We start from the raw sequence: 27,180 nt of genomic DNA, 5'->3' as shown, positions 1-27,180 counted from the left end.
CAGCTCCTTTGTGCAGCAGACTTCTCCCTCTGTATCACCTGGGCTATTCTATCTGTCTATATCCCTATTCTTATTTCAGTGGGAAATGTGGCTTTTGAAGGCAGTTGGCCAGCATACTGACCTCAACAGGGATCAATTCAAGTAGAAGAGGTGTAGTGCAGAAGCTGAGATTTCTATAATCCAAGTCACAGCAATCACTTCTCTTCTGAAAACCCTCTAGTGGGTCCCCAACTCATTCAAGGCCCTATGCAATCTACACCCCCCTGACATAATCTCCTACAACTCCAGCCCACCAACACTAGCCAACTTTTTGGAGTTGCTGTTCTCTCCAGCCTGAAACAAACACTCTATTCCAGATATCTCTTCATTGCTTGCTCTTTCATCTCCTTCAGATCTTTGCTCAAATGTTACCCTCTTGGTGACGAGATTAACCTATTAAAATGGTAGAACCACACACTTACCTCCAGTACTCTTTCATCTTCCCTGGCTTATTTTCCAAAGTACTTATCACCTATCTGATACACCATATATTTTAATTATTTGCATGTGTATTGTCTGTCATCCAATTACAGCAAACACTCCATGAGAGCTACAATTCTGGCCTGTTTTGCTTACTGCTGTATCTTCAACTTCTAGAATAGTGCCCAGCATTAACAGATGAGGAACAAAGGGAAGAAAGAGGGGAGAGAAGGAGAAGGAAGAAATAACCCCAAGTGGATCATTTTTCTTTTGTGATTCTTTCTTTGATCTGGTGAGTCGTAGTGAAGCAGGATTCTTAAGTTGAGACTTTTGGACCCCTAAAGCAGTGGTCCTCAAAGTCTGGTCCTTAGGTGGTATTACATAGTTGTTTATTAACACCTAAAATTCTAGCCCTCATTGCAGACTTATTGAACCAAAATCTCTGGGGGTAGGAATTATGAATGTTTTCAACAAGATGTTTAAGTAATTCTTAAGCACTAAAAGTTGACAACCACCGACCTAGGCCTTCCATGCTCAGGCCTCAGGAGATCTAAAAAAAATTCCCTGCAAATTCATATAATTTTGGTTGTGAATGTAGTACATTTTCCTGGGAAAAGATTCACAGTTTTAGTCACTCAGCCATGGTATTAAGAGCAAATCTATACTTTTACATTCTATCCTATACATTGATCCTATCTTCTAGACCCATATTATGTTACACAGAGGTCTCCAAATTACCTCAATCTTGAAATGTATAAAATTAAGCTCATTATTTTTCATCCTTCTCTCCACCTCAACCCTATGCTTTCTTTTGTACCCTTCTAACAAGGTGCCCAAACCAGAAACCTTGTGGTTGTCTTGGACTACTCCTCCCTCACCTCATAGTATAGAATCAGTCACCTCCTAGACCTCTTTCAAATCTACCGCTTTCCCATCTCACAGCCATGGTCTTACATCAAGTGCTCTTCCTGCAATAGCTTACCAGTATCAGTCTGTTTCCTCTAATTTGTCCTCTATAATATCGCCAATAGTGATCTTCCTGAAATGCAAAATTGATCATAGCATCCTTCTTTTTAACAAACACCCTTCAACTGTTCCTCACTTGCTTTTAAGAAAAAATTCAAACTCCTCACCATGGCCTATGAAGCTCTGTAATGAAGCTCCGGCCTGTCACCACACCCTGTTCACGCTGGCCTGCTTGCAGCTCTTAGAACACACCAAACTCTCCTGCTTTGGACCATTTTGTATATGTAGTTCCCCTTAACTTCAATACTCTTCTTCCTTGCTCTTCACAAGGCAGACTCCTTGAAAGTTTAAACCTCTGTTTGTATTTCCTAAATAAGGTATAATCTCTCCTTAGTTCCATGCTTTAGCATATGCTGTTCTCTGAGCTAGAGGGACCTCACCCTTCACCACTTTCTTTCTTGACTTAGCTAACTCCTAACTCTCATACAAGACATAAACAGCATTATCTCTTCCAGGAAGCTTTTCTTGACAAGGTCAGTTATTCATCCTCTCTCTATCTACTACTGATAGCCAGAGAGAGCCTTCTCTTTTGACTGTGATAATAGATAAATCTGTGTTCATGCATGGAAAGTTATGTACTTCCTAGTAAATTATATAATGCACAAATTAATGGTTTTTTATATAAAAAGTGGCATATGTATAATTTGAAAAACTTGACTCTTACATATTAAAGGAAAATCTTCCTTCTGTTTTGTTAGCTTTATTAGCCAATACAACTAATAAAGATCACTACAGTCTTGAATGAGAATCTTTTGAAATGTGTATATAAAAAGGGGATGCTACTATAAATTACTGATCCAAGCATTTCCCATATGTCATGTAGGATGCCCACACACCAATATTTAAACTTTTAACAGAATAAATTTATAACATCTGAAGTTTGAGTATTAATGTAATGTTACATGAGGGGGAGAAAAAAACAGACTAGAAATTCATATATAAGATTCTAATGTTGTAGAGAGATACACACACACACACACACCCCCCTAGAGTAAGGAAATATTCTAATACCTAAATAATTTCTATTTTTCATATTTTTCCAAAATTTGACATATATAACTATAAAAGTAATACATTACTTTTTAAGAACAAAATTAAGTTTTTGTAAAAATTCTGTACTTTCTATGAATTGTTCAAACTATATTTATACCAAAATAAATACTTACATAATCTAAATCTCCTGCTGCATCACCTTTTTCACTATAAAAAAAATAAGCAAAACAAATTTTAGTTTCAAGGTAAAACTAATACAATTATTTTGTAACCTAAAAATCTAGAATAGTTTGCTGGGAATAACATTCCAAAAATGTATTTCAACATAGGAATTTAAGAAGGGCATTATAGAACAGATGGAAACATTCTTTAGAGTCATTTTTGTAAGTGGAATAAGTATGATTCATTGGCAAATATATGCGTTCACTAGAATTTGAAAGAAAAAAAGCAAACAACAACCAACAGTGCTATTTTTATGAACAATGGTCTGCAAAAAACAATTTCTTCTATTGGCTTGAAGTATTCTGGCTAAAGAAAACCCCAAATCCTTCAAATAAAAGGATATTAAGAAAAGACTGTCTTAAAATAGGAGTTTGGAAAATGAGCTAAACTGAGTACAACAGCATTGTAGTGCCCCTTGAGATATTGGCCCAGTTTATCTTGTGCCATTACATCTAACACCAAGACGTCTTCTCTTTGCAAAGAGAAGCAACAAAGGTAGCAAGACAACTTTCTGTTAACTCCTCAAAGTATGTGAGAATTTATAGTCAGTGGACTGGCCCCCAAACTGGTAACTTCTTCACAAAAACCTTTAACTCTAATTTGTTCATTCATGACACAATTAAGGCAAAAATGCTTCAAGGAAAAAGTTAGCAAAACAACCTGAATTAAGCATTAAACTGTTAAAGCAAACAGTTTCTAGTCCTAACATGTAATGGTAAAACAATTTTAAATGTAATTCATTCAACAGAGATAGAGAGCAAGTGCGAGAGTGACTAGAGTGTTTGTTTCTCTCTATCAATCTTGAAGTTCTCTATTTCTGTTATCAAAATGCATTATTTTTTTGGCTGGCTTAAAAATTTTTGACTTATGAGGACTGATTGTTTATTCACAGAGGAAGCAAGAAAATTATCTGAGCCAGAAAATTAAGAACTTAGGATCACACCAACAATGGACTAACCTTTCTACAACTGGAACAGAACTGAGATGTGGATCATCCTTAAGCAAGTCATGACTACTTTTGCTTTTGCCCTTCATGCTCTGCAAAGAATGTACAATATAATCACGAGGGGGAAAATAAACAGTATTCCTAAATAACAAGTTAACAAATTTACATAAAACCTAGCAATGATATAATATGGTTAGCAAAAGATGTATTCCTGAAAAGTTCAATACAAACTAAAGTTTTATAAGTAAGACTCTTACTCTTCTATTGACTGAAAATAGTATTTTAGAAACACCTTTTCTTTCAAAAATGATGTATCATTTAAAAGAAGTCTGTTGAATTACCAACTTCAAGCACTAAATTCTCATCATAATTTGCATATAATGAAACTAGTTAATTTTTATGACCCCTATAACTTAGAAGCTAGATCACGAGAGTATTGAAATAAATGCACGCTATTATTCTTCAAATATGCCACCTATACTGCACATAATCACTTTTTAAAATGTTACTCAAGCAAAAGATAAGTGCATCCCCGAGGAACTACTTACCAACAACAACAAAAAAAGATGTAGAAGAGCCTCTTGAGCATGAGAATATTTATCAGTGACCAAATATTTATTAAATGCTTTAATTTCAAAGTTCATGTTTTCAAAAAATGTACATTTTCAAAGGGAAACAAGACATAAAAAGGTTTAAGAAGTAGCATTATAAAACAACACTACTGCTATTAAATATATATATATATATATATATTTTGAGATGGAGTCTCACTCTGTCACCAGGGTGGAGTGCAGTGGTGCGATCTCAGCTCACTGCAATCTCTGCTCTTCTGGGGTTCAAGCGATCCTCCTGCCTCAGCCTCCCAAGTAGCTGGGATTACAGGCGCATGTCACCATGCCCAGCTAATATTTGTATTTTTAGTAGAGATGGGGTTTCACCATGTGGCCAGGATGGTCTCGATCTCCTGACCTCGTGATCTGCCCGCCTCAGTCTCCCAAAGTGCTGGGATTACAGGCATGAGCCACCGCCACGCCCGGCCAAGTATTAAGTATATTCTTTGTGCTAGGCACTGTGCTTCAAATAGTATTGTTACCCCTCTCTTCTTCTCTCCCCAAATTAAAGTATATGAGGTGGGAATTATTAGCTCTATTTTACAGATGGTTAAAGAGATTACGTAATTTGCTAAAGGTCACAAAACTAGTCAGTGGTAGAGGATCTAGGGATTAAATCCAGGTGTGTCTGACAATAGTACCCATATATCGAAAACCTAAATGTATCCATTTTTCTTTTCCTCTAGGCCCCTATGGGCCCAGAACACTGGCCTGGTTTCAGAGCTGCAATCTCCTGTTCTACAGATTTCCCTACTGCAGGGTGGGACACCTCAAACTTATACCCTGTATATTGAGGGAGGAAGATGCTCACCACCCCAACTCCCAACTAATCATATAAAAGTGAATAGTTAAGAGATTAGAGTTGACAGAAAGAATAATTTCTGCTTTGAAAAATTTTGAAGAAAATTTTATACGAGAAAATTTATTACAAAGTATGTTAACTAAAATGTTTAAATGACATTTAAACAGATACAGACACAGAGATGAAAACACCTCTTTCCCTGAAGCTCGCTTTACCACTTTTAATTTGGAAAACAGGCTCTTAAATAGATTTTAATTTCTGTATTAATATGGGGCTTTCTATAGATTTAATCAATTAAAACATGCTTATAGTGCAATTTCGTAATACAAAACTTTCTCCAACAGTTAATCTAAATATGCTATTATTTGTAGTTTTAAAAAGTCATAGAATCTGAATTATGCAATTAATCTATATATCTAATTTCATAAACTTACTTAAACTAAGGAGTGATGAAAAAGCAAAATGTCATCTAATTACTGGATAATGTTTGTCTGACTATGAAAAATGGGGGAAAATATTCACAAAACAGAAGGTGGTATAGTAGAAAGAACACAGGACAAGAAGAAAGATGGTGGTTGGATCAAATGAGTTTCAAAATGTAGTATTCCACAATTCCATGGGGTTTAGTCTAAAACATGTACCATTTGTTGAAACAGAGTGATCTCATGAGACCTCAGAAACACTGCCTACAAAATGGGAATAATAATCATAGCAGCCTTGCCTATTTCACATAAGAGAATTAAATGAGATTATCTGCAAAAGTGTACAGTGAAAATCAAACAACTTAAACAAGAATAAAAGCCTGAACAACTTTCATTCATGCTTTCCTTCCTTAAAATTCCTTCCTCCTGCATCTCTGGCCATCAGATTATTTTCATCTACCCTCAGAAATAGTCCTTTATTAATTCTCCCCACCTGGTTCCCTTATAAAGTCACAATCATAAACATCACAGTCAGAATTGGCCTCAGATCCTCTGTTCTAGCCTTTTGGTCCACTGATCAGAAAATGACTTATACTAATAAATAGCAAAAACAAGATTAGAATTCAGATCTCTAAGTAATCTCTTGGTCCATTAATGAGCTATACTATTTCACTTCTTTGTGAATGTTAGTTTACAATTGTTAATTTCATTGTTAATATATTAAAATGGGTTCTTGTATTCTTGAAAATCACTAAGAGCGATTTTAAGTTTTCTCCTCATAAGAAATGATAAGTATGTGAGGTAATTCATATGTTAATTAGCTCTAGGGGCTTTAGCTAATTTAAAAATTAATTAATTTTTTTAAAAAGGTTCTTGTTTGTCTTCTAAAACTTACTTTAAATAGCTGGAAGGAAAAAGAAAAAACTTGCTTTACACTAATTTAAAATAAGACTTGACAATAGGAGGAACCTGTGTTTAATTTTAATAATCATTACCATTTCAAATTTTAACTAACTTTTAAAATTAAATTACTATAGAAATATATGAAAAGGCAAATTTTTAGGCCTCTCTTCCCACTACAGTAGACTCTGAATCCTGCAGGGAGAGAAAGCAAATTGGAGATGAACTGAAGAAATTAGGATACAATCCTTAAGAGAGTGAAAATGAATTCAGACATTTCTCTTTAATGCCTATTCTTTCTTAATGACCTACTTTAAGGTTCTTATTTATACCATCAGGTAACAGTGAATTTAAAGGAAGAACAAGCACCAAATATATTTTTAAATGTTTTAAAAATTGCTTAAAATAAGTTGACTAATTAAAAGGTTTAGCTGATGAACGAAATACTAAATATATTTAGTGAATTCAGTGTTAGGGGCTTCACAGAAAATTCAAAACTATCTGCAAACAAATGTAAAAATGAAAATCAGAGGGACACAGAAAAATTACGTTATCTGGAACTTCATATCCAAGAACAAAGAGTCAGCAAAACAGTAGGAACTAAATAGAATACAGGTAGAAGGGGGCAGAGGGTAGGTGGGAGACAGGAGAGAAAGGAAGGAAGGAAGGAGGAGGAGAAAGAGAGAAAAAGGAAGAAAGGAGGAAAAAGGAGGAGGAGGAAAAAGAAGAAGAAAAAGAGAAGGGGGAGGAGAGGGGAGAAGGTATAAAACAACATTGGTGGTACTCTGTGTGGATAATTTTATGAGTCAACTTGGCTAGGCAATGGTGCCCAAATGTTTAGTCAAACCCCAGTCTAGATGTTGCTATGAAAATATTTTTTTAGATATGATTAGTATTTAAATTAGTAGGCTTTGAGAAAGCAGGTTACACTCCATAATGTGGGTGGGCCCCATCTAATCAGTTGAAGGCCTTAAGAGCAAAAACTGAGGTTTCCCAAGGAAGAAACAATTCTGCCTCAAGACTGTCAAAAAGAAACCCTGCCTGAGTTTCCAGCCTGTGTATTTTGAATTTATCAACTATTCCCTGAGTCTCCCTGCTGGCCTACTCTACATATTTTGGAATTGCCAGCTCCCACAATTGCAAGAGCCAATTCCTATAAATAAAGAGATAAAGTGATAGATTAATAGATAAATGGATCTATTTTATTCTTACCCTCTCTCTCACATTCTATTGGCTGCTTCTGTTTCTCTGTAGAACCCTGACTAATACACAAAGAGATCTTCAGCACAGAACCAGAAAAACTTATTAGTTAAAAAGGGGATTTTAGAGGCCACAGTCTATTCTCCCAGGCAATGCAGGAAATCTCCTTGACATCATTGCTGACTGGTCAACCATGTCTCAACACCTCAAATGAGCTTATTAATACACACACACACACACACACACACACACTCACACACACAGTTTCTTTTTAAATGGCTTCTATTATTAGGAAATTCTCTGATTGTAGAGAAAAAAAAAATGTATGTTTATTTTCCAACCATCCAACCAACCCTACTTCTACCTTCTAGAACTACAAAGAAGGCCTGTTGTTAGGCATACTATATAAAGTTAGTTTAGACATTCATTAGACAGAATAATGGCCCCCTAAGATGTCCATGTCCTAATCCCTCAGAACCTATAAACATATCACCTTACATGGCAAAAGAGACTTTGCATATAAATGAAAGATTCTGAGGTGGGGACATTATCCTGGATTATCAAGATGGGTCCAAATGTAATTACAAGTGTCCTTACAAGTGAAAGAGGGAGGCAATAGAGTTAATTTTAGAGTGATGTGGCATGGGAAAGACTTCACCAGTTATTGCTGGCTTTGAAGATAGAAGAAGGGGCATGGCAAAGAATACAGGCAGTCTCTAGAGGTTGAAAAAGGCAAGGGAATAGATTCTCCCCAGAGACTCCAGAAAGAAGTCCCTGCAAAGGCCTTGATATTTAGCCCAGTGAAACCTATTGCAGACTTCTGACCTCCAAAAATATAAGATACTAAATTTGTTTTGCTTAAAGTGGCTTAATGCCACTAAATTTATGGCAATTTGTTAAAAGAGCAATACGAAATTAATAAAATATGTTAACACCTTTGTAAAATTAGCTAAGTCTAAACAACTAGAAAGATAAGCAAATTAAAGTTGAATACAATTTGATGAGGCAAAAACATTTTACAAATTACACTGTTTAACATTTCTGACCTCCTCTTTGCAAATAGCCTAGCAGCATTCTCCATGCCATGGCCACCTCCCAATTTTTTGGGGAAAGTTTAATTTCATAAAATAAACTAGAATAGGACAAAACATCCTTACTTTAGTCTCAAAAGTGGCGAAACTGTCTACCAAGATAACTTTTTCTGGGTGAGGAAAAAGCCCTTCTATAACTCTGGATTTGAAGTAAAAATGTTACTATGTCTCGTAGGAAAGAAATACTCAGTGTACCACTGTGAATGTGGCACAATTTGATCACTGAATAAAAATCTAGCTATTGAGATACTTTTAAAATGGGCCTGTTGTTTAACTTACCTCATAAAAACTAGTTATCTTGATTGTAAGCTTTAATTTGAAAAATATTTCCTGACATTTATATTTAAGTTACATGTAAAGATTCATGAATAAATTTTAAGCCAATACAGACATTCGAATAAAAGCATTGTTTAAGAAAGCAATATGAAGGGAACAACATTCCAGATAAAAATATTTCAAATATTTGAAATCTAGGATCATATTTTCACTTAGTTTTATTTCTCTAAAGTATTATTATATCCAGTTCCTCATTGCATTCCCTATGTGAGGTGGTTTTTGGCATCATCCCCATCCTCCCCACCATTTCCCTTCCTCTGGATGCATCTAGTTTGTCAAGATCTTCCTTAAGTATGTTCACAACTGGACAAAATGCTGCAAGTATGATCTAAACAATGCAGAGAATGTTAAAATCCTTATTCCAGAGATCTTACTCTTAGTAATCCAACTAGGACTCACAGGCTATTATGTCATACCTATTCAGCTGATTTTATTGAACTCAAGTACAGAATTTACAGGTACTCCTATTACATTTCAACTTACTAGTTCAAATAGGCATGGGTTGACAACAAAGCACCCTTTGGGCAGAAGTATTCAATTAGCTATAAACCTATCTGACTGTACTATCTCCCCGATCACATTTCTTCTTGTTGTCCACAAGAATATCATGAGAGAGTCTCACAATGTGCTTTTCTGAACTCAAGATATGATTATTATGGCATGCCTCTATCATGCAATCCTATCAAAAAGGAAATGAAGTCAGTCTGGCAAGTCACTTAACCAGAGGCTCAGTTTCCTCATCTATAAAGAAAGGAAGTTGAACAAAATCCCTTTGAGCTATAAAATTCTATGATTCTAAGAGATTTTATCAGGTAGTAGAAAGACACTGAAATAAATAATGAAGGAAAGCTAACCCATGTGGGAGAGGCACCTTGTCATGAATAAGTGAGTGGGGTGAAGGGGTGTCTGTAATCCCACACTGATAATCCATAAACCAGAGAGGACTCTAATCTTATTTCTCCTTTCACATAAAGTAAAGCCTCAATTCAGACTTTACCAATTATTAACTCGTGATCAAGCAGAAATGTTCTGGAATAAAGATTAATACTGTGCAGTCACTGAAAAAAGAAACTTGATAAGCAAACGACGAATGAAACAATTATTTTTAAGCCCTTCAGAAATATTTAATTTCATGCAACCACTGAAACTGCAAATTATTCTTAGTCATTAGAACAGACACTTATTTGGCTTTGGCTTCAGTCATTTCATACACTTAAAAATAGTAAAGCTAAGTTTTGAAGAAATCTATTAGCCACAGTTTTCCAACATTCAGGTTAGTCTTTCCTCTTCTTACCAAGGTATTTGAACAGTGCTGGTAGTGTAAAAACTGTATATAAGCAAAATAAACAAAAATACACTTCTTGGATTCTCTCCAGAATTTATCTCATGTACTTAAAAACAATTTCCCTTTCTCTAAGCCAGTAAATTTCAACAGTATTGTTCTTGTTACTATTTTCTCCAACTAAACTTACCTACTTGTCTATTACATAAAGCAGACAAAAAAGTTAAATTCTGTAGATTTTAACTTTTTTGATTCTGCAGTGTGCCAAGATCCAATTGCATGTGAAGAATGGGTTGTTGGTGGGTAATAATGAGGCTGGGCTGCACAAGCCACTATCTAGGACTCAATGGGAGTGTTCATAAAGGCCACTACGCCAATTGTGTCAAGATTATGGCTCCCTACCCAAAAAGGCTGAGCTGATAATGAAATTTCTCACCAGCCCTCTAGATTGGGCATAAGGGCATAAGATTCTACATAATAGTTATGATCATATTAGAGAAATTTTATATTCTTTAGTTATCTGAGATTAAAATACCAGTTATAATGTATAGTATATTTTAAGGCACTTGGCTTTCAAAGACATTTTTCAATATTGTATAATAAATCAAAATTAAAACTATATCCTTACAACAGTAAGTGGAACATATTATTTTCATGTTCAGAAAGGAAAATTGAGGCTCAGAGAGACTAAGTTATTAAAGCTCACAGGGTGTCAGGGGAAATTAAAGTTTTAATGTGAATTTGTATGATCCCAAATCCATGTTATTTCTATTCCAGCACACTGCCACTCAAAGATGACACAGACTCTATCTACAACAAGCTCACAGCCCAGGACTCTACACAATTAATCAGTTATAAAGTAAAGGGTATAATGTTGGACTAGTGTACAATGCAAACACAGTCATATGCTTCTTCTGTAATAAGGCAAAAAAGAGGTGTTTAAAAGGAAAATGTAAAGTATTACAAGAAAGGCAAAGGTTGGGTAAGAAAAAGAAGATTTTTAAAAGCTGGAAAAGACATTTAGAAAAGACGGCATTTCAGGTGTTGAAAACAAATATGGCTTTGATTTCCAGAGGTGGGATGGGACACTTCAGGTGGGAAAAAGAACATCAACAAAGGCACAAAAAATGGAAACGATAAGGCATACATGTAGAGAAGCAAATCATTCAGATCTGCTAAAGCAGTGTTTCCTACATTTCCTTGGTATGAATTCCTCTGGAATTCATTAAAAGTACAGCTTCCTAGGCCCCTCGCTTGGAAATTCTAATTTAGTGAGTCTAAGATAAGGCCTAGGATTCTTAATTTTTAAAAAGTATGTCAAGTGATTTTTATCACCAGGAAAGTTTAACAAGTACTAGTCGAAAGAGCAGAGTTGGTGAAAGAGAGTCATGACAGCAGAATCTTGGAATAATAGGACAAGAAATTTGGCCTTATTTCTATAGTAAAGAGACAGTAAAAATAATATTTTAAGCTTCAGGAAGGTTGCTCTGGTAGTGGAAGGAAAAGAAGAGAGGGGAGATGGGAAACTGGTCTATAGACTACCACACCAGTCCAGTCCAGAGATAATGAAGGCTGAACAAGGGTAGTAGCAACAATAAATTAAAAGGAAAAAACAGATTTGAGATACATCTTGGATAAAAATTCGCCAGGACAGTGCAATGAAAAAATATATGAAAAAATCACAATGGAATCTAAAGTCCTTCTTTGGAAGATATTGACACCAGGAATACAAAGTCACAAAATAAGAAGTTTGAGAAGAAAAAGATAGTGAGTTAAGACTTGCCCAGGGCTTGAGAAACTAGTGTCCAATAAGTAGCTGGAGAAAAGAAGAGTAAACCAGCCTAGAGATATAGACGTGAGAGTCAGATACAAGCATTTGATGATAACTTTATAACAAAGCACCCCCTATGAAAGAGCCAGATGAGAAAACTATGATGACACAATACTAGGATAATAATACTCATTTGATAATGAACAGTATTTGGGTTATAATTTTCTTGGCAGAGAGAAAAGATTTTACTCAGTCCTTCAAAAAGTGTTTAAAGTGTTTTTCAGGTTTAAGAAAGAAAATAAAGAGCAAGACAGCACTATCTGTGGTGGGTCCTTGTACATTTCAATCTGAAATGCAAATTGCTTTTGGAGTATAAGTCCACAATATTCAGTATAATTTAAACATATCATTTTTCTATTTTGTACAGTAGAAAGCAGCAGAAGGAAGATAATCTTTGAACATTTAACACATGCTGCTGTTACAAATAGAAAAAATTCAAACTAATTTCCTAGTCAAGTCTATCTCAAAGTAATTGTGAACGAAACTTACTTTAGACTAGAAATTAATTTCAACAAAAAAACTGACAGAAAAACTTTCTCCTGCCCTTGCTCTCCAAGGCTGCTCAACCTACTATCCATGACCCTATGGGATTTAGGGAAGGACAATGGGCCAACTGCCTTCCCTAGCTGCCTTCTACCCCAGAATGCTATGCTACCAGTGAAATTTCTCACCAACTTTTGAGATGTCTTGGGCTTGAAGGAGACAGCTTCTACAGCATTCATAATCATATGAGAGACTTAACTAGCTAAAAAAAACCTCAGTTCAAAACTTCTGATTCTACCACCTCTTAACTGCATGATCGTGGACGAGTGTTTTAACCCTCTCTGAGTTTCACTTTCTTTATTCTACAAAATAAGAAAAATAATATCTATATTGCATGGTTGTTATAGGGATTACATAAAATAAACAGTATAGTTAGCAGATAAGAAGATAAATTATTGTAATGCAGTATGATAAATGCTTTGACGGGCATAGGCAGATTATCACGGAAAGAAGTACCTAGCTTAGCCTGGGTGGGAGTTCAGTGGCAGGGGGAGGTAGAAGTAGTAGAAGGTGATAGTAGAGCTAAATCTTAAAGGAAAAACACTTTAAGGAGAGAGCACACTCCTGGCAAAAGGAAAAACAGGGGTGGGGGAAGTGTGAGGAAGGTATGGGTATGTAAGGAAACCTGACATCTTTAGAAAACATCAATGAAAAGGAACCCTGGCAATTTCCAGATCTAACATTCGTGGTTTTGTCCATTCACAAACATAACCACAGAATCATGACACATAGTAAATCATTTTGATGAGGCATAAATTTGAATCATGAACAATGCAAGACTAGTGCACTGACATCTAAAGAAGATGACTCTTCAGATATTGAGGTGACAGAGTGATTGGTGACATTAAAGAATTGGGAAATGAAGTTTTTGTAAAAAAATGAATATAGTTTTGACATCTAAAGTCAAGACATTTCCTAAAGCAACTCTGAACAAGGGCTAAGAGCCCAGGAGAAATATTCGGCCTTATCTCCTAGAGTTTAGAATGTTGGTGTATAGGTAAATGGAAATTGAATCCATGGCATCAAATACATCACTCAAGGATACAATAAAAAGCAACAAAAGATTATGACCAAAATATTTCATATACACACCATTTTAATTACATTTTAATGCAAGGGGTATTAAGTAGAGTGCTTACTAGGTGTCCAACATTAGCCTGCAAAACCATGCTCACTAATAAGGGAACATATGGATAAAGAAGTAAAAACAAGAATAATAATAATATGCTTTTAATTCGATGTTATTGTTAGAGTTGGTAAGAAATAGATAATTATGTTAAGCAAGTAAGGCTTATAGGTTATAAACTTTCAATTACAACAATAAAGACTATAAACCTAATCCTTTAGGTCTCAGTATTCACTAATTTTCAAAAAAGAAAGGCATATCAGAACCTTTAGGAGTAGAAACCCTTGAAGATAGTTTTCTTGTAGTATACATACCAGAATTACTGCTCTAAACAATGACAAGACACTGTGTTTCAGTCATGAGCATTATGATGCAAGCAATATTGAAGAAAACCACATGTAAAGGCCGACAGGAAGGACTAGCAGAATAAAAAGGCCAGGAGGCACTGCATAATTCAAGGGCATGGATTTAATAGCTACAAAGACCTGGGTTCAGTTCCCAGCTGTAGCTACTTATTGGTTATGTTACTTTGAGCAAATTATAAACTATAGCTGAATTTATTCATGAGTAAAATGAGGATGATAATATCACCCATCTCAAAGGGCTGTAATGAGAATTAATGAAATAAAAAATATATAAATAACATTAAAATGAATATAAGAGTTTTGGTCTGTGACTGTTTATAACAGTAATGATAATAATCATTATCACCTATCATACCACCTGAACAAATAGCAGGATCCGAATCATGAAGTTCAACCATTCAAAAAACTGCAAGTCTAGTTCAAACAAATTTTTTTAAAATGCCAACATTAAAAATAAATAGGATAATCTCAAAAGTTGCAAATATTACTGACCACAAATCAATTTACAAATTCAATGAACACTTACTGAGCCTGCCCCACGTAAAACATGCTGTGCCAGATATAGTAGGAGATACAATAGTGAGTAAGATATAGACCCCAATCTCTTTTATAAGTTAGAACAAAGGGCAAATTAGAGATTACCTGACTAACTCGATTTACTTCCTCCTCTTCTTCCTCAGCTTCCTCTCCAAATGAAAGTAAACTAAAATTTCTAGTCCAAAAAAGGAAAGAAAAAAGAAAGAGAAAATCAAATCAAACTTATAAATACCTTATTTTCAGAGCAACAGAATTCACAAGAAGAAATACATTCTGACTGTTCTAAAAAAGACCATATTACTCAGTATTCAGCAGAAGTATTCTAACGATCTATATTTTCAGTATGATGTTAAAGCTTTTGCCTCACAGCACCAATGTTTCCTATATTATACTAACTTTTAAAGACCAAAAATCCCTCCTGAGCATTACCATTAAATGTACTGAGTCAAGCATGACAGAAATAATTACGCTTTTTCATATTTATCAAAACTGATAGCAAAATGGGTTTCTGAAAAACTAGTAAGTATATATCCCTGAGTGCTACAAATGGGAAGCAATTAATCTAATATTTGGCAAAATATTTTTTAATGTTTTAAAATTAATATGTATACAAAATTGTCAGAGCAAAAAAATATGAGCAATAAACAACTAAAATAGCCCACAAGGAGAAAAAACTAGGTTTGTCTCCTCTGATTCATCAAACAAAAGTAATCTCAAGTAAGATAAACAATAAGTTACTAAAACTGTATCTCAAATAGAAAAATTAAAGATGTGGCAGCGAAACAGATGTGTTTTTTTTTCCCCAAAACCTAGAAGCAAGCAATGACCAACATATCATCCCCAACATATTTGCTGGAAACAAAAACAAAGCAAAACACACCAAAAAAATGACTTTAGAGTTTATTGTTAAGATAAATCAGTGATGACACACTGTATATGAACATAGTGACAGTGACCTTTCATCCAGATAGATTAACCAAAATAAGCTGATCAAAGAATTTTTAAAAATCAAATAAATAATTCTAATAAGCAGTTATTTTGCCACAAGGAATTAACTGCTTATTAAAGTGTCTGGCTCATATCTGACAGTTTATAAAACAATTTAAGTTTGTATTTGTAGGATATCAAGGACAAAGACTAATAGGTATGGAATGCCTATACTACTGGGTGTTTTAACATACCTCTTCTCATTTAATCCTCATAACAACCAGGAGCTTCAACTTATTCTAATCTCCATTTTATAGGAAGAGGTAACTGAAGCTTAGAAAGTTTAATCAACTTTGCTTTTTATTAACTAGATTTGGCAGGATTATATCTAGAATTGATCAAATCAAACAATTATAGGTACAATAAAATCTCTAATAAGGATCCTACAATTCAGTAAAAGAATATGTTGAAATCTAGCCCTACGGTATATACAGACAGTATTACTAATGTAGAATATTGTCCAAAATACTGAAATTTATTTTTTCATTCCTACTTTTTGGAAAATTATCTTCTGGAAATAAACCAGAATACTGAATGAAACAGCTTTATATTTTAAAACATTTATAATAATATTATTTTTAATAGCACCAAAAAAGGAGTAAAAAGTTAAATACAAGTTAAATTGCATAATGCAATCATGCAGTCATTAAAAATATTCTTTATACTTTTCTCTGCTTTCTATTTATACTGAGTGAGCATATATTAATTTTAAAATAAGCAACAAACAAAAGTTTCTCAACAACTCATTTATATAAATAATTGTTACAGGGATCATAAAATATGTATCTATTTATTAACACAGATTTCATATGAACAACTGAGATGACATGTTTGTAGCTTAAGTTTAAGATATACTGCACCTGAATACAAGAGTTGCTCATTTAGGAAAACAAACAAACAAACAAAGCCACTAATATGGTTTCGCTCTGTGTCCCCACCCAAATCTCATCTCGAGTAATTCCCACAATCCCCACGTGTTTTATGGGAGGGACCCTGGTGGGAGGTGACTGGATTATGGGGTGGTGTCCCCAAAGCTGTTCTCATGATACTGAGTGAGTTCTCGTAAGATCTGATGGTTCTTAAGTGTTTGACAGTTCCTCCTTCCCACTCGCTCTCTCCCCTGCTGCCTTGTGAAGAAGGTGACTGCTTTGCCTTCCTCCACGACTGAAGTTTCCTGAGGCCTCCCTAGCCATGTGGAATTGTGAGTCAATTAAGCCTGTTTCCTTCATAAATTACTCAGTCTCAGGTATATCTTTATAGCAGTGTGAAAACAGACTAATACAACCACACACTCATAATTCCAATATCTCTCAGTCTCAGGCATGTCTTTATAGCAGTGTAAAAATGAATTAATACAACCACACACTCATAATTCCAATATCTCTCTGGTTCAAACTGGCCTTTCCTTTGCTAGTAAACAATTACTATAAAAGGAAATAAAGTAAACTAAATGAATGAGTGTCATTTTTCAAGCTGAAGAAAAATCTCTACACTATGATTACTTTGTGCCTTTGGGTTTCAATTTCTTTACTTCCTCCTCTGGTTTCTCTTTTTTCGGCCTTTTAATTTCTCTTGGAATGATGTCATCAAAAGGATTAAACAAAACCTATGAAAAAAATATTTTGAAAACATTATTCCATTTTTAACATTTCACAAAAAATCAAACCCAGTATGTAATTCCATTGGTATAGTGTCTACATTTTTCCCCACATAAACATTATTAGTATAGTGATATATATTTACTACACAACATGCTTCCACTTACACGGCCTCACTAGATTCTCTCAATAATCCTATGTGCTATTAACTAAGGGATATTTTATCCCCATTTTACAAAAGGGAAAAATATTTAAGAAAATGTAAATGATACGCAGTAAACAAGATCAACTCAGATGCTTTGATTCCAAATCAAGTATTCTTGCTTCCTCAATGAAGGATCATTCTTTTTTTTTTTTTTTTTTTTTTTTTTTGAGACGGAGTCTTGCTCTGTCGTCCAGGCTGGAGTGCAGTGGCATGATCTCGGCTCACTGCAACCTCTGCCTCCCAGGTTCAAGTGATTATCCTGCCTCAGCCTCCTGAGTAGCTGGTACTACAGGCGCATGCCACCATGCCCAGCTATTTTTTTTGTATTTTTAGTAGACACAGGGTTTCACTGTGTTAGCCAGGATGGTCTCCATCTCCTGACCTCATGATCCACCCACCTCAGCCTCCCAAAGTGCTGGGATTATAGGTGTGAGCCACCGTGCCCAGCAGATCACTCTTAAATTACCTATGAAGTCACTTCTTTGGGCTAAATAAACCTAATTCCTTTAACTTTCCATTATGAGGTAAGCTTTTCAGTCATTGGATTATCAGATAAAGTTTCATCTTTGAATTATAACCTTTAATTAAAAAAATTCTTAACTAGAAATTGTGCCCAAATAAATTAGAGATAAAATTTGAGTTGTGATGTTAACTTAGTATAAAGCCTTCATCCAATAGTTTAAAAATACTAAGAATCAACTCCTCTTAAACAACAACTTAAGTGCTGTATCTCATAATAATCATGCTCCTACCTCACAGTTTTTTATTTTGTGTGGATTATGTGGTCTTTCTTCATCATCAATGTCTACTTCTGACAGTCGCAACATGTTATATACTGTATCCCCTGTAACCTATCAAATTAAAAATATAATGTAATTGAAAATTATTGCACTCATCCTTTGAATTAAGAGAAAACCTTCGAAAACATCTTTCAAATAATTAAAAGAAAATTTCATATGATTACATAAAAATATATGCATTTAATAATGCAAATAAAGCAACTTTATCTTAAAGGAGAAAAGCATGGATGGAGTTCAATCCCCCAATACGTTTTTTTGGAAATTTCCAATATATATGTAATGTAAGTTTTTATTAATAATATAATGCCAAATAATCTCCTACTGAATGACAACTTTTCATTCAAACATCATAAACAAATTTAAACTTTGGAATAGGATAAAATAAGCAAATAACAATAACAATGCGGTAAATGCTTTAGAGACATTATCTCGTTTTAATCCTCACAAACATCCTAAAAGTAGGAACTAATATTATCCTCTACAGATAAGAAAAATGAGGCTCAAAGAAGCTATAAAACCAAGAGTGATGGCCTTTCTAACTTCTAACTATGCTACACATTGTCTCTGATGTGTTACTTATATAACCCAATTGTAAAAACTGAGGCAGAATGGCAACTTAAATCTCATTTTATTATACACTCTTATTTTTAAGAAATAAATGGAGGGAATCTATAAACATCAGATAGGCTGTGCTGGAGTGGCTCAAAAGAATGTGCCAATGCATATTTCCTAACCCACTGTTATTATTCATAAGTATTAACCAACAACATTGCAACATATGGTGTTAGTGTGATTCCTTTCATTCAGTGTTTTTCAAGGGTTTTAAAACGACACCAGCTTTCCAATTGTACTGAATTTGTTTTTTTCCCTTTTATCATCACAAACTCCAGGTTTGCCCGGCATATGGGGAAACCATTCTTACTGAACCAGCAGAGGGCGCTGATGCACTAGTGATGTCCGATATGCCTAAGACTTAAAACATACAGAAATATATTTATGAGAAAGGAGAAGAGTGAGAGAAGAAAACCTTCAGAATCCCTTTTTAAAGGGAATTGTTAAAAATTCTATAGAAAGGACGCTCCCTAATATGACATCAAATGTGAGCAGGATTAAATAGGTACTATTCAAAGTAATATTTACAGTAAGAAGTTTCAATGTCAACACAAATTCCACTTTAAACTTAAGAAAATCCATCATTAATAAACTGTAAACTACTAAATATTATTACTAAATGTCTTTCCAAAAATGTAAAATCAATATTGGCTAAGTGGCACATTTTAGCTCATACCATTACTATGATTTTAAAGAAGGAATACATTAAAGTCACAACTAATGACTGAATCGAAAGATAAAAAAGAATTTAGATGCTCCCTCACAGTGCACTATAATAGGAATATATTCCATCATTTTTTAAAATAATAAACATATCCTATGGAATGTTTTTTACAAAGGTAGCTCTTAGATAAGTTAATCATATGTATCTTAGAAGCCTAAGGAATAACATAAAACCAAAAACTGAACCACAGGTTTAAAATCACTGGACACTAACCTTTCCAAAGATGGTATGCTTATTGTTAAGTTCATCCGCTCGACCCAGTGTGAAGAAAAACTGGCTGCCATTATCATGAGAACCAGCATTTGCCATGGCAACCAGTCCTCTCCGATTAAAACGCAACCGTGAATGAAATTCATCCTGAAACGTAAAAAAGATTTAGTGAATGTCCTCAGTCATAAGACCCTTCATATGCAGTTATTCAACTTGACCTGCAAGGTCCCATACAACTTCTAATAAAAAATGCAGACATTTTACTTAATTGATTTTCAAGTATTTACTATTCTTTCAATGTTATTAAACTTGAATTCACTAGACTTTATCTTCTAAATATACTCAGACAGAAATATACCCTATTTTGTAGAAAGCTGCTTAGTTACACCTAAAGGAAGAGTACCCAAGGGGGAATGGATTTCTAAGTCATTTCCCTATTCTCATCCCAAAGTCAGCTAAGCTTTTGAAATCTTCTATTATTTCTCCCAGAAAACTACCTTTGCGCCATTGCAGAGGATTCAATTATTACTCCTTCCCATCTCATTCTAAATGTTATTAAACAATTGCTTTGTTCTTGTTTTTTAATTCAAATAATCTACTACGATTGTGTTATGTAATTTTACCATGTCTTTTTAAAGTCCTAAGTTGAATCTTCTCTGAAATGGCACTGATTCTATTTGCCAGTTTTCAAAAGAGCAGGAAGAAGCCTTTCTAAGGTGGTTTTCTCACCATGATAGGGCTACTTAACAAATACATTAGTCTCTTAGTTAACAGAATTTCCATCTAGCCTGATACTGAACTCATTTATAAATGTAGCCATGTTATATCATAAATGCTTTTCACAAAGGATGATATTTTTCCTTAATAATTCTCAAGAGCTCTGAACTCAATGGATCATAACTCTGTATACTGTATTCAAAATGACCTAATTGAAAAATGTAACAAGATAACTGTATTACCTGAAAATAATGAAGCAAAAATCTCCAGTTAGGAAGGAATTGTCAAAACAGCTATTGTGTCACACTAAATAAAAGAATAAAAGAATGCTTCTGACTAGACGGAGTACCTAAAATCATGAGAAGTCTTACCGTGGTAAAATATAAAATAGTCTAAAAGTGACATCTGAGACTTTTAAAATAACTATTCCACATTTCTAAGGCCATTATCATCTGGAAATTAAAGCAAACAGTTCAAGTATTTTCTTCAAGAATCACACAATGACTCAGTAAAAGACGAAAGGAAAATACAATCTATTCCATTAGTATAAAAACAAATTTTTCAAAAACTCCCATATTTTAAGAGGTACAATATTTATTCATTCAAAGAACATGATATTGGTGCCATCAAATTAATAGCAAACACAACTTTTAGCTTTTACTTGAACCTGCTATTGTTAATATCTTCACTATGACATTAACTCCTTTTCTTCTTAGACCTATGTTGGCAGTTAAGAAATCACTGACCTGTTCTTGATTAATGCATCTTTTACAGACAATTTATTTATTTATTTATTTTTTTGAGATGGAGTCTCGCTGTGTCGCCCAGGCTGGAGTGCATTGGTGCGATCTCCGCTCACTGCAACCTCCACCTCCCAGGTTCAGGCAATTCTCTTGCCTCAGCCTCCTGAGTAGCTGAGATTACAGGCATGTGCCACCATGCCTGGCTAATTTTTGTAATTTTAGTAGAGACGGGGTTTCACCATGTTGGCCAGGCTGGTCTCAAACTCCTGACCTCAAGTGATCCGCCCACCTCGGCTTCCCAAAGTGCTGGGATTACAGGCATGAGCTACTGCGCCCAGCCTGATGTTTATATACTAACGTGAAACGTTTTTTCCTCTTGTGGAACACAATCATTTTCGATTAAGCAATCCAAACTGACTTGGAAATAATAATAACAACAAAAATAATAATAAAAATAATAATTCAGTCTTACTTTGAATGGCGCTCCATAGATAGACTCTCCACCACTCCCTGTGCCAGTAGGATCTCCACCTTGGACTATAAAACCAGGCACAACTCTATGAAAAATGGTATTGTCATAATAAGCTGAAAAAAATAAAAATAATTTATCAATGTCTAAAATTAATCACATCTACAGTTACCAAAATTAATACAGCTAGAGTCAAAAGATTTATTTTCCAGAATGTTAAATACGCTCCCAAGCCAAAACCTTTTGTATCCTCCTTCTTATAAAATAGTTACTTCTCAAAACAGCACACATTTCTACAGAAACCATCATTGTTGACTTTTTGTTTTTATTTCTAGGATTCTCTCAAACTCTGGATTGGTCTTCAAAATAGAAATTAGAGAGTTCTGATAGGGAGGAGAAGCAATATTGTGCCCCAGGGGACATTTGTCAATTTCTGAAAATATTTTTGGTTATCACAAATGGGGGATACTACTGGCATCCAGCGAGTAGGGGGCAGGGATACTGCTAAACATCCTATACTGCAAAAGACAGTTCCCACAACAGAGAATTACCAGCCCAAAACGTCAACTGTGTGGAGACTGAGAAACCCTGGCAAAGATGAATACCTTATTTCCTACTGCTTCCTCTTTTCCTCACAGGAAATTAATTTATTAACATACAAACTCATAATATATCAAAATTACTTATTTATAGGTCTACAACCATCAATATACCCTCCTCAAGAAACTTTGAATAAATAAAACAAATAACACAATACATACTTGAGTCCAATTAGCTCAGTTTGCTAAATGATTGAAATAAATTATTCATATTTATATGTAATTCAAAAATATACAATTGGAGTATATAATTTAGAACTCATAAATATACAGGAGAGATTATATATGACCTCCTATACTATATATTATCTGGAACCTAAAATCATTAGGGTACTTCATAGAAGAAAAGGAAGTTAACTTGGGAATGGCAGAAGCATGGCATCTCAGTGAGGCAAAGCATAAGCGAAAAATTGAGTGCGGAGCAGGAATTAGAGTTTGCCTGAATAAGAGAATTTACATTAAGAAGTAGCAATAACGACCAACATGCACAAGAAAAGATGCTCAATATTATTAGTCATTAGAGAAATGCAAATCAAAACCATGATCAGACACTACTTCACACCCACTAGAATTGCTAACATCAAAAACCTTAAAAGAATAAGCGTTGGTAAGGATGTGATGAAACTGGAACCCTTTTACATTGCTGGTGGGAATATAAAATAGTGTAAAAAGTTAAATACAGAATTAGCATGTAATCCAGCAATTATGATTCCAGGGGTGTGTGTGTGTGTGTGCACGCACGCGCGTGTGTGCACGTGTGTGTATACAAGTAATATATATGTTTATATATTAATATATAATTTCTAAGTGTAAATATATAGTTCAAATAAACAATATATAATATATAAGTAATTATAAGTTACAAGTAATTTTGATATATATTGTTTGATATATAAACTATATATAATATATATATCACTGTGCACATGATCAGATTTGCTTTTACAAAACATCATATTTATATATATTGTTTCTATATATATCCAAAAGAATTGATTGTTTATATATATATATCCAAAATATATATTTGTATATATATCCAAAAGAGTTGAAAACAAGTACTCAAATACACACAAATGTTCATAGCAGCACTATTCACAAGAGCTAACAGGTGTAAACAATTCAAATGTCTATCAATGGATGAATGGATAAATAAAATGTGATAAATACATATGATGGAATATGACTGTCACAAAAAGGAATGAAATACTCATACATGCTACAAAATGGATGAACTTCAAAAACATGCTAAGTGAAAGAACCTAAACACAAAGTCACATATTGTCTGACTCCATTTATAAGAACTATCTAGAATAGGTAAATCTGCAGAGATGGAAAATAGATTGGTGGTTGCTGGGGGCTGTGGGTGGAGGAGAGGTATATTAGTCCATTCTCACACTGCTATGAAGAAATACCTGAGATTGGATTACTTATAAAGGAAAGAGGTTTAACTGACAGTCCCACATTGCTGGGGAGGCCTCAGGAAACTTACAATCACGGCAACGTCAAAGGAGAAGCAGGCACTTTCTTCAGGCAGCAGGACGGAGTGAGCGCAAGCAGGGGAAATGCCAGATGCTTATAAAACCATCAGATCTCATGAGACTCACTCATTATCACAAGAACAGTAAGGGAGAAAATGCCCCTATGATCCAATCACTTCCACCTGGTCCTGCCCTAGACATGTGGGGATTATGGGGTTTACAATTCAAGGTGAGATTTGGGTGGGGACACAGAGCCAAACCATATCAAGCGGAGAATAGAGAATGACTGGGTTAATGGATACAGAGTTTTCTTTTGGGGTAATAAAGTGTTTTGGAACTACACAGAGGTGCCAGCTGCACAATATAGTGAATATACTAAATGACGCTGAACTGTACACTTTAAAATGGTTAGTTCTATTTTATATAAACTTCACCACAGTTTTTTCAAAAAATGCTTTAGGTGGAAGGAAAGAAATTTTACATCAGTGAAATTAGTTCTGTACTTACATTAGGTAAGCACAAGTGGAAAACATATGCAGTATGAAGTACTGAATAAACAAAAGCTATTATTTTTGTTGTTGTAAAAACAAACAAAAAGCAAATAGCAACAAAGCAGGTTGTGGTTGAGCCAATTATCGAGTTAGGCAGTCATGATTCAATCACATGCTGAGGGTTACAAAGCAGAAAGATGGAAAGAGCACAGTTCCCTAAAGATTTCACTGAGCTTCCCTAACGATTTCACCAGATTTCTTGACATACAGGATGATAAATGTCTTTATTATTTAAATCATTTTGAGTTGGGTCTTCTATTACCTGCAACTGAATACAACCTGAATATAACTCAATGAAAAATATTTATCAAGTATCTTCTGTGGGCCAGGCATTTTACTGATACAATTACTGACATAATTTATAAAGTTCCTATTTTAGTGGCTTGGAGACACCCTCATAATTGTTTATATTTGCAAAGTATAACTGGATATACAATGCATATTTTAAAAACTATAATCTGTATTCCAACAACTGTATTCAGTACACAGTACATAACAAGTAGAAAGGAAGACCAGCTGATTTTTGCTTAGTCCCTTCTCCCAGTGCAGGGCAGTTGGGCTGTATTTACAAGAGCTCCCTAGTGCAGACAAGTTCCCTCTGGTTACAAATAGACACTATAAAAACCAAAAGGTCTTAAGGTATCTCTCCTATATTCCTAGGTAACCATTTCATCAGTTACACTAACACTGTATGTAGCAGTCAGGAGTTTGAGTCCTGCCTTTGGCTAGCTATACAATCTTAAACTCCATTTTCTCATAAATCTAATAACATAAATTAAGGCACAGTGTCAATCTGAAGATTAAATAATGTGAAAGCAAACTACACATTTTCAAGTTCAACACAAATGTGAGGTCAAACTAATATCTTCACTCAAATGCTAGAAATTCATATTCAAATTTGAATATAAAATATACCCCAGTATATATCATATAATGAATATTCCTCTAGACCCATAATAAGCAGTCAACCAATACTTTTTGAGCACTGTGCACATGATCAGATTTGCATTTTCAAAATGTCACTTACCCAGGGTGAATATATTAGAAAGAGACATGACTGGAGAGAGAGGGGGAGTGAGAGAGAGAGAGAGAAAGAAAGCAAGAGAGAGCGCAAGTGCATGTGACAGACAGCCAGTGAGAGAATGCAAGCAAGCAACTACTGTCCTGAGAGTCACTACATAACTATGGCTTATCTTGAGATACACAGATTCAAGAACTACTTATGAAGCCAGATCCATAAGACCCAGATATATGTTACCTGTGATGGAAAAAGGACATGAAAGAGGTCTTTATTACTTGTGTTTTCAAATTTTAGAATTTCACCATTTTCTTTCTTTTTCCTATTTTCCATTAAGTATTTCAGTGATGCTGGCTTTTTATTTTAAGATTTTCTTTATGATTTTCCTAGTTATATTCCTGTTGAATGCATGAAATTATTATACTATATATAAATGAGTAAAAATTTTCTATACTGTCTACACTATAACTTTGTATTCTAACATAGCTGGAATTTCCAATGTCCATAAATCTTCCATATCTACTATTTCTACTTCTTTGTAATTTATTATTAATTACTATTGAACTATGCATTTATACTGGTATTTATAGTTTATAATACTGTATAATATATTTTGCTGCTTGCAATGTTTATTTGATTTTCTTAAACTTTTATGCATCATCACAAGTATTTTGAAAAAGCTTTATTATTTCATTATGCATGTTCATAATATCCTCCTGAATGTTCTCCACAATTGAAAAAAGATACCTAAATGTATCTTAAATATGAAACAAAGTTCCTATTTGATTGCTGTCATTCTAGTATTTGTCACATGGTTTCTATTTCTGGCTACAATAATATATGGGCATTATCATATATTTTGACTAATTATATTTCTTGCCCAAGTTCATAGAGGAATTTATACTTGCACTTTAAAGTAGTAATACGTTCCTTCTTCTAGAATCCTGTTTTGTGTTTAACTATGTAAATATTATCATTAATAACTTTTTATCTAACACTCATCTTGCGACCAGTCTGCACTATTTACTCCAGCCTGGGTGGTATTTTTTTAAACAAATATTTTAGTTTTGTAAAGAAATTTCTTTTAACTTGTAGCATATTTATGCTTATATTTGTCACTCTAAAGAATTAGTAAACTATTATTAAAGAATAAAAGATAAGCAATGAAGTATGGACCATGATGAGACAAGAATGATATGAAACAAAGGTGAAGAGATTAGTAGTTACACAATGTATTAAACATTTTGATTTTCTTATCCACTTCTCCCTCTGCTCCCCACTTGTCTATAAAACAAACATAAAATTATACTCCTTCCTCACACTGGAGGAACTAATGAAATTATCAAAGCTAATAAGCTTCTCTTTCATTCCTTTATATCTTTTTTGCCCTATTTTTTAATTGATAAGTTTTTAAAAGTTCCACTCATTTTAAATGTCCACCTAACTATGCTGCAAAGACCAAAAATCTAAGATTAAGTCTGTATAATGTAGATCTTTTGGTTTTGTAAAGGCTATAAACCATCCTTTGGCTATGAACATCATTTTAGTTAAGGGCCATATCTGAGACTGCGCTCTTACTTGTTCATGTTTTTATTCATTTGCTTTTAAATTCTGGAAACCATGCTTTAAAAAAATTAATATGAGTGTTTCAAGATCTAGAAACATTATGACTCGTCTAAATCATAGCAGCAAAGAACTAAAATGGAGTTTTCTGGATTATATTTTTGAAACCTTGACTTAACTCATTTAGGAGTATCCTTGTTTAAATCAGTCT

General features: G+C 34.2%; 1 protein-coding gene across 1 annotated transcript in view; it reads right to left on the bottom strand.

Moving 5' to 3' along the window:
• Positions 1–27,180, bottom strand: part of CWC27 (CWC27 spliceosome associated cyclophilin) — a 267,927-nt gene that overhangs the window by 233,066 nt on the left and 7,681 nt on the right. Inside the window, exons 3-9 of the mRNA XM_032144572.2 lie at positions 21,761–21,873; positions 19,832–19,975; positions 18,235–18,333; positions 17,182–17,285; positions 14,798–14,867; positions 3,659–3,738; positions 2,652–2,685 (exon numbers count right to left, since the gene is read on the bottom strand). Of these exons, the coding sequence (XP_032000463.1) occupies positions 2,652–2,685; positions 3,659–3,738; positions 14,798–14,867; positions 17,182–17,285; positions 18,235–18,333; positions 19,832–19,975; positions 21,761–21,873 (644 nt within the window). The remainder of the gene's footprint in view (positions 1–2,651; positions 2,686–3,658; positions 3,739–14,797; positions 14,868–17,181; positions 17,286–18,234; positions 18,334–19,831; positions 19,976–21,760; positions 21,874–27,180) is intronic.

Source organism: Hylobates moloch, unplaced genomic scaffold, assembly GCF_009828535.3.
Source record: "Hylobates moloch isolate HMO894 unplaced genomic scaffold, HMol_V3 SCAFFOLD_23, whole genome shotgun sequence".
Taxonomy (NCBI): domain Eukaryota; kingdom Metazoa; phylum Chordata; class Mammalia; order Primates; family Hylobatidae; genus Hylobates; species Hylobates moloch.
This window is presented reverse-complemented; position numbering and strand designations above follow the sequence as displayed.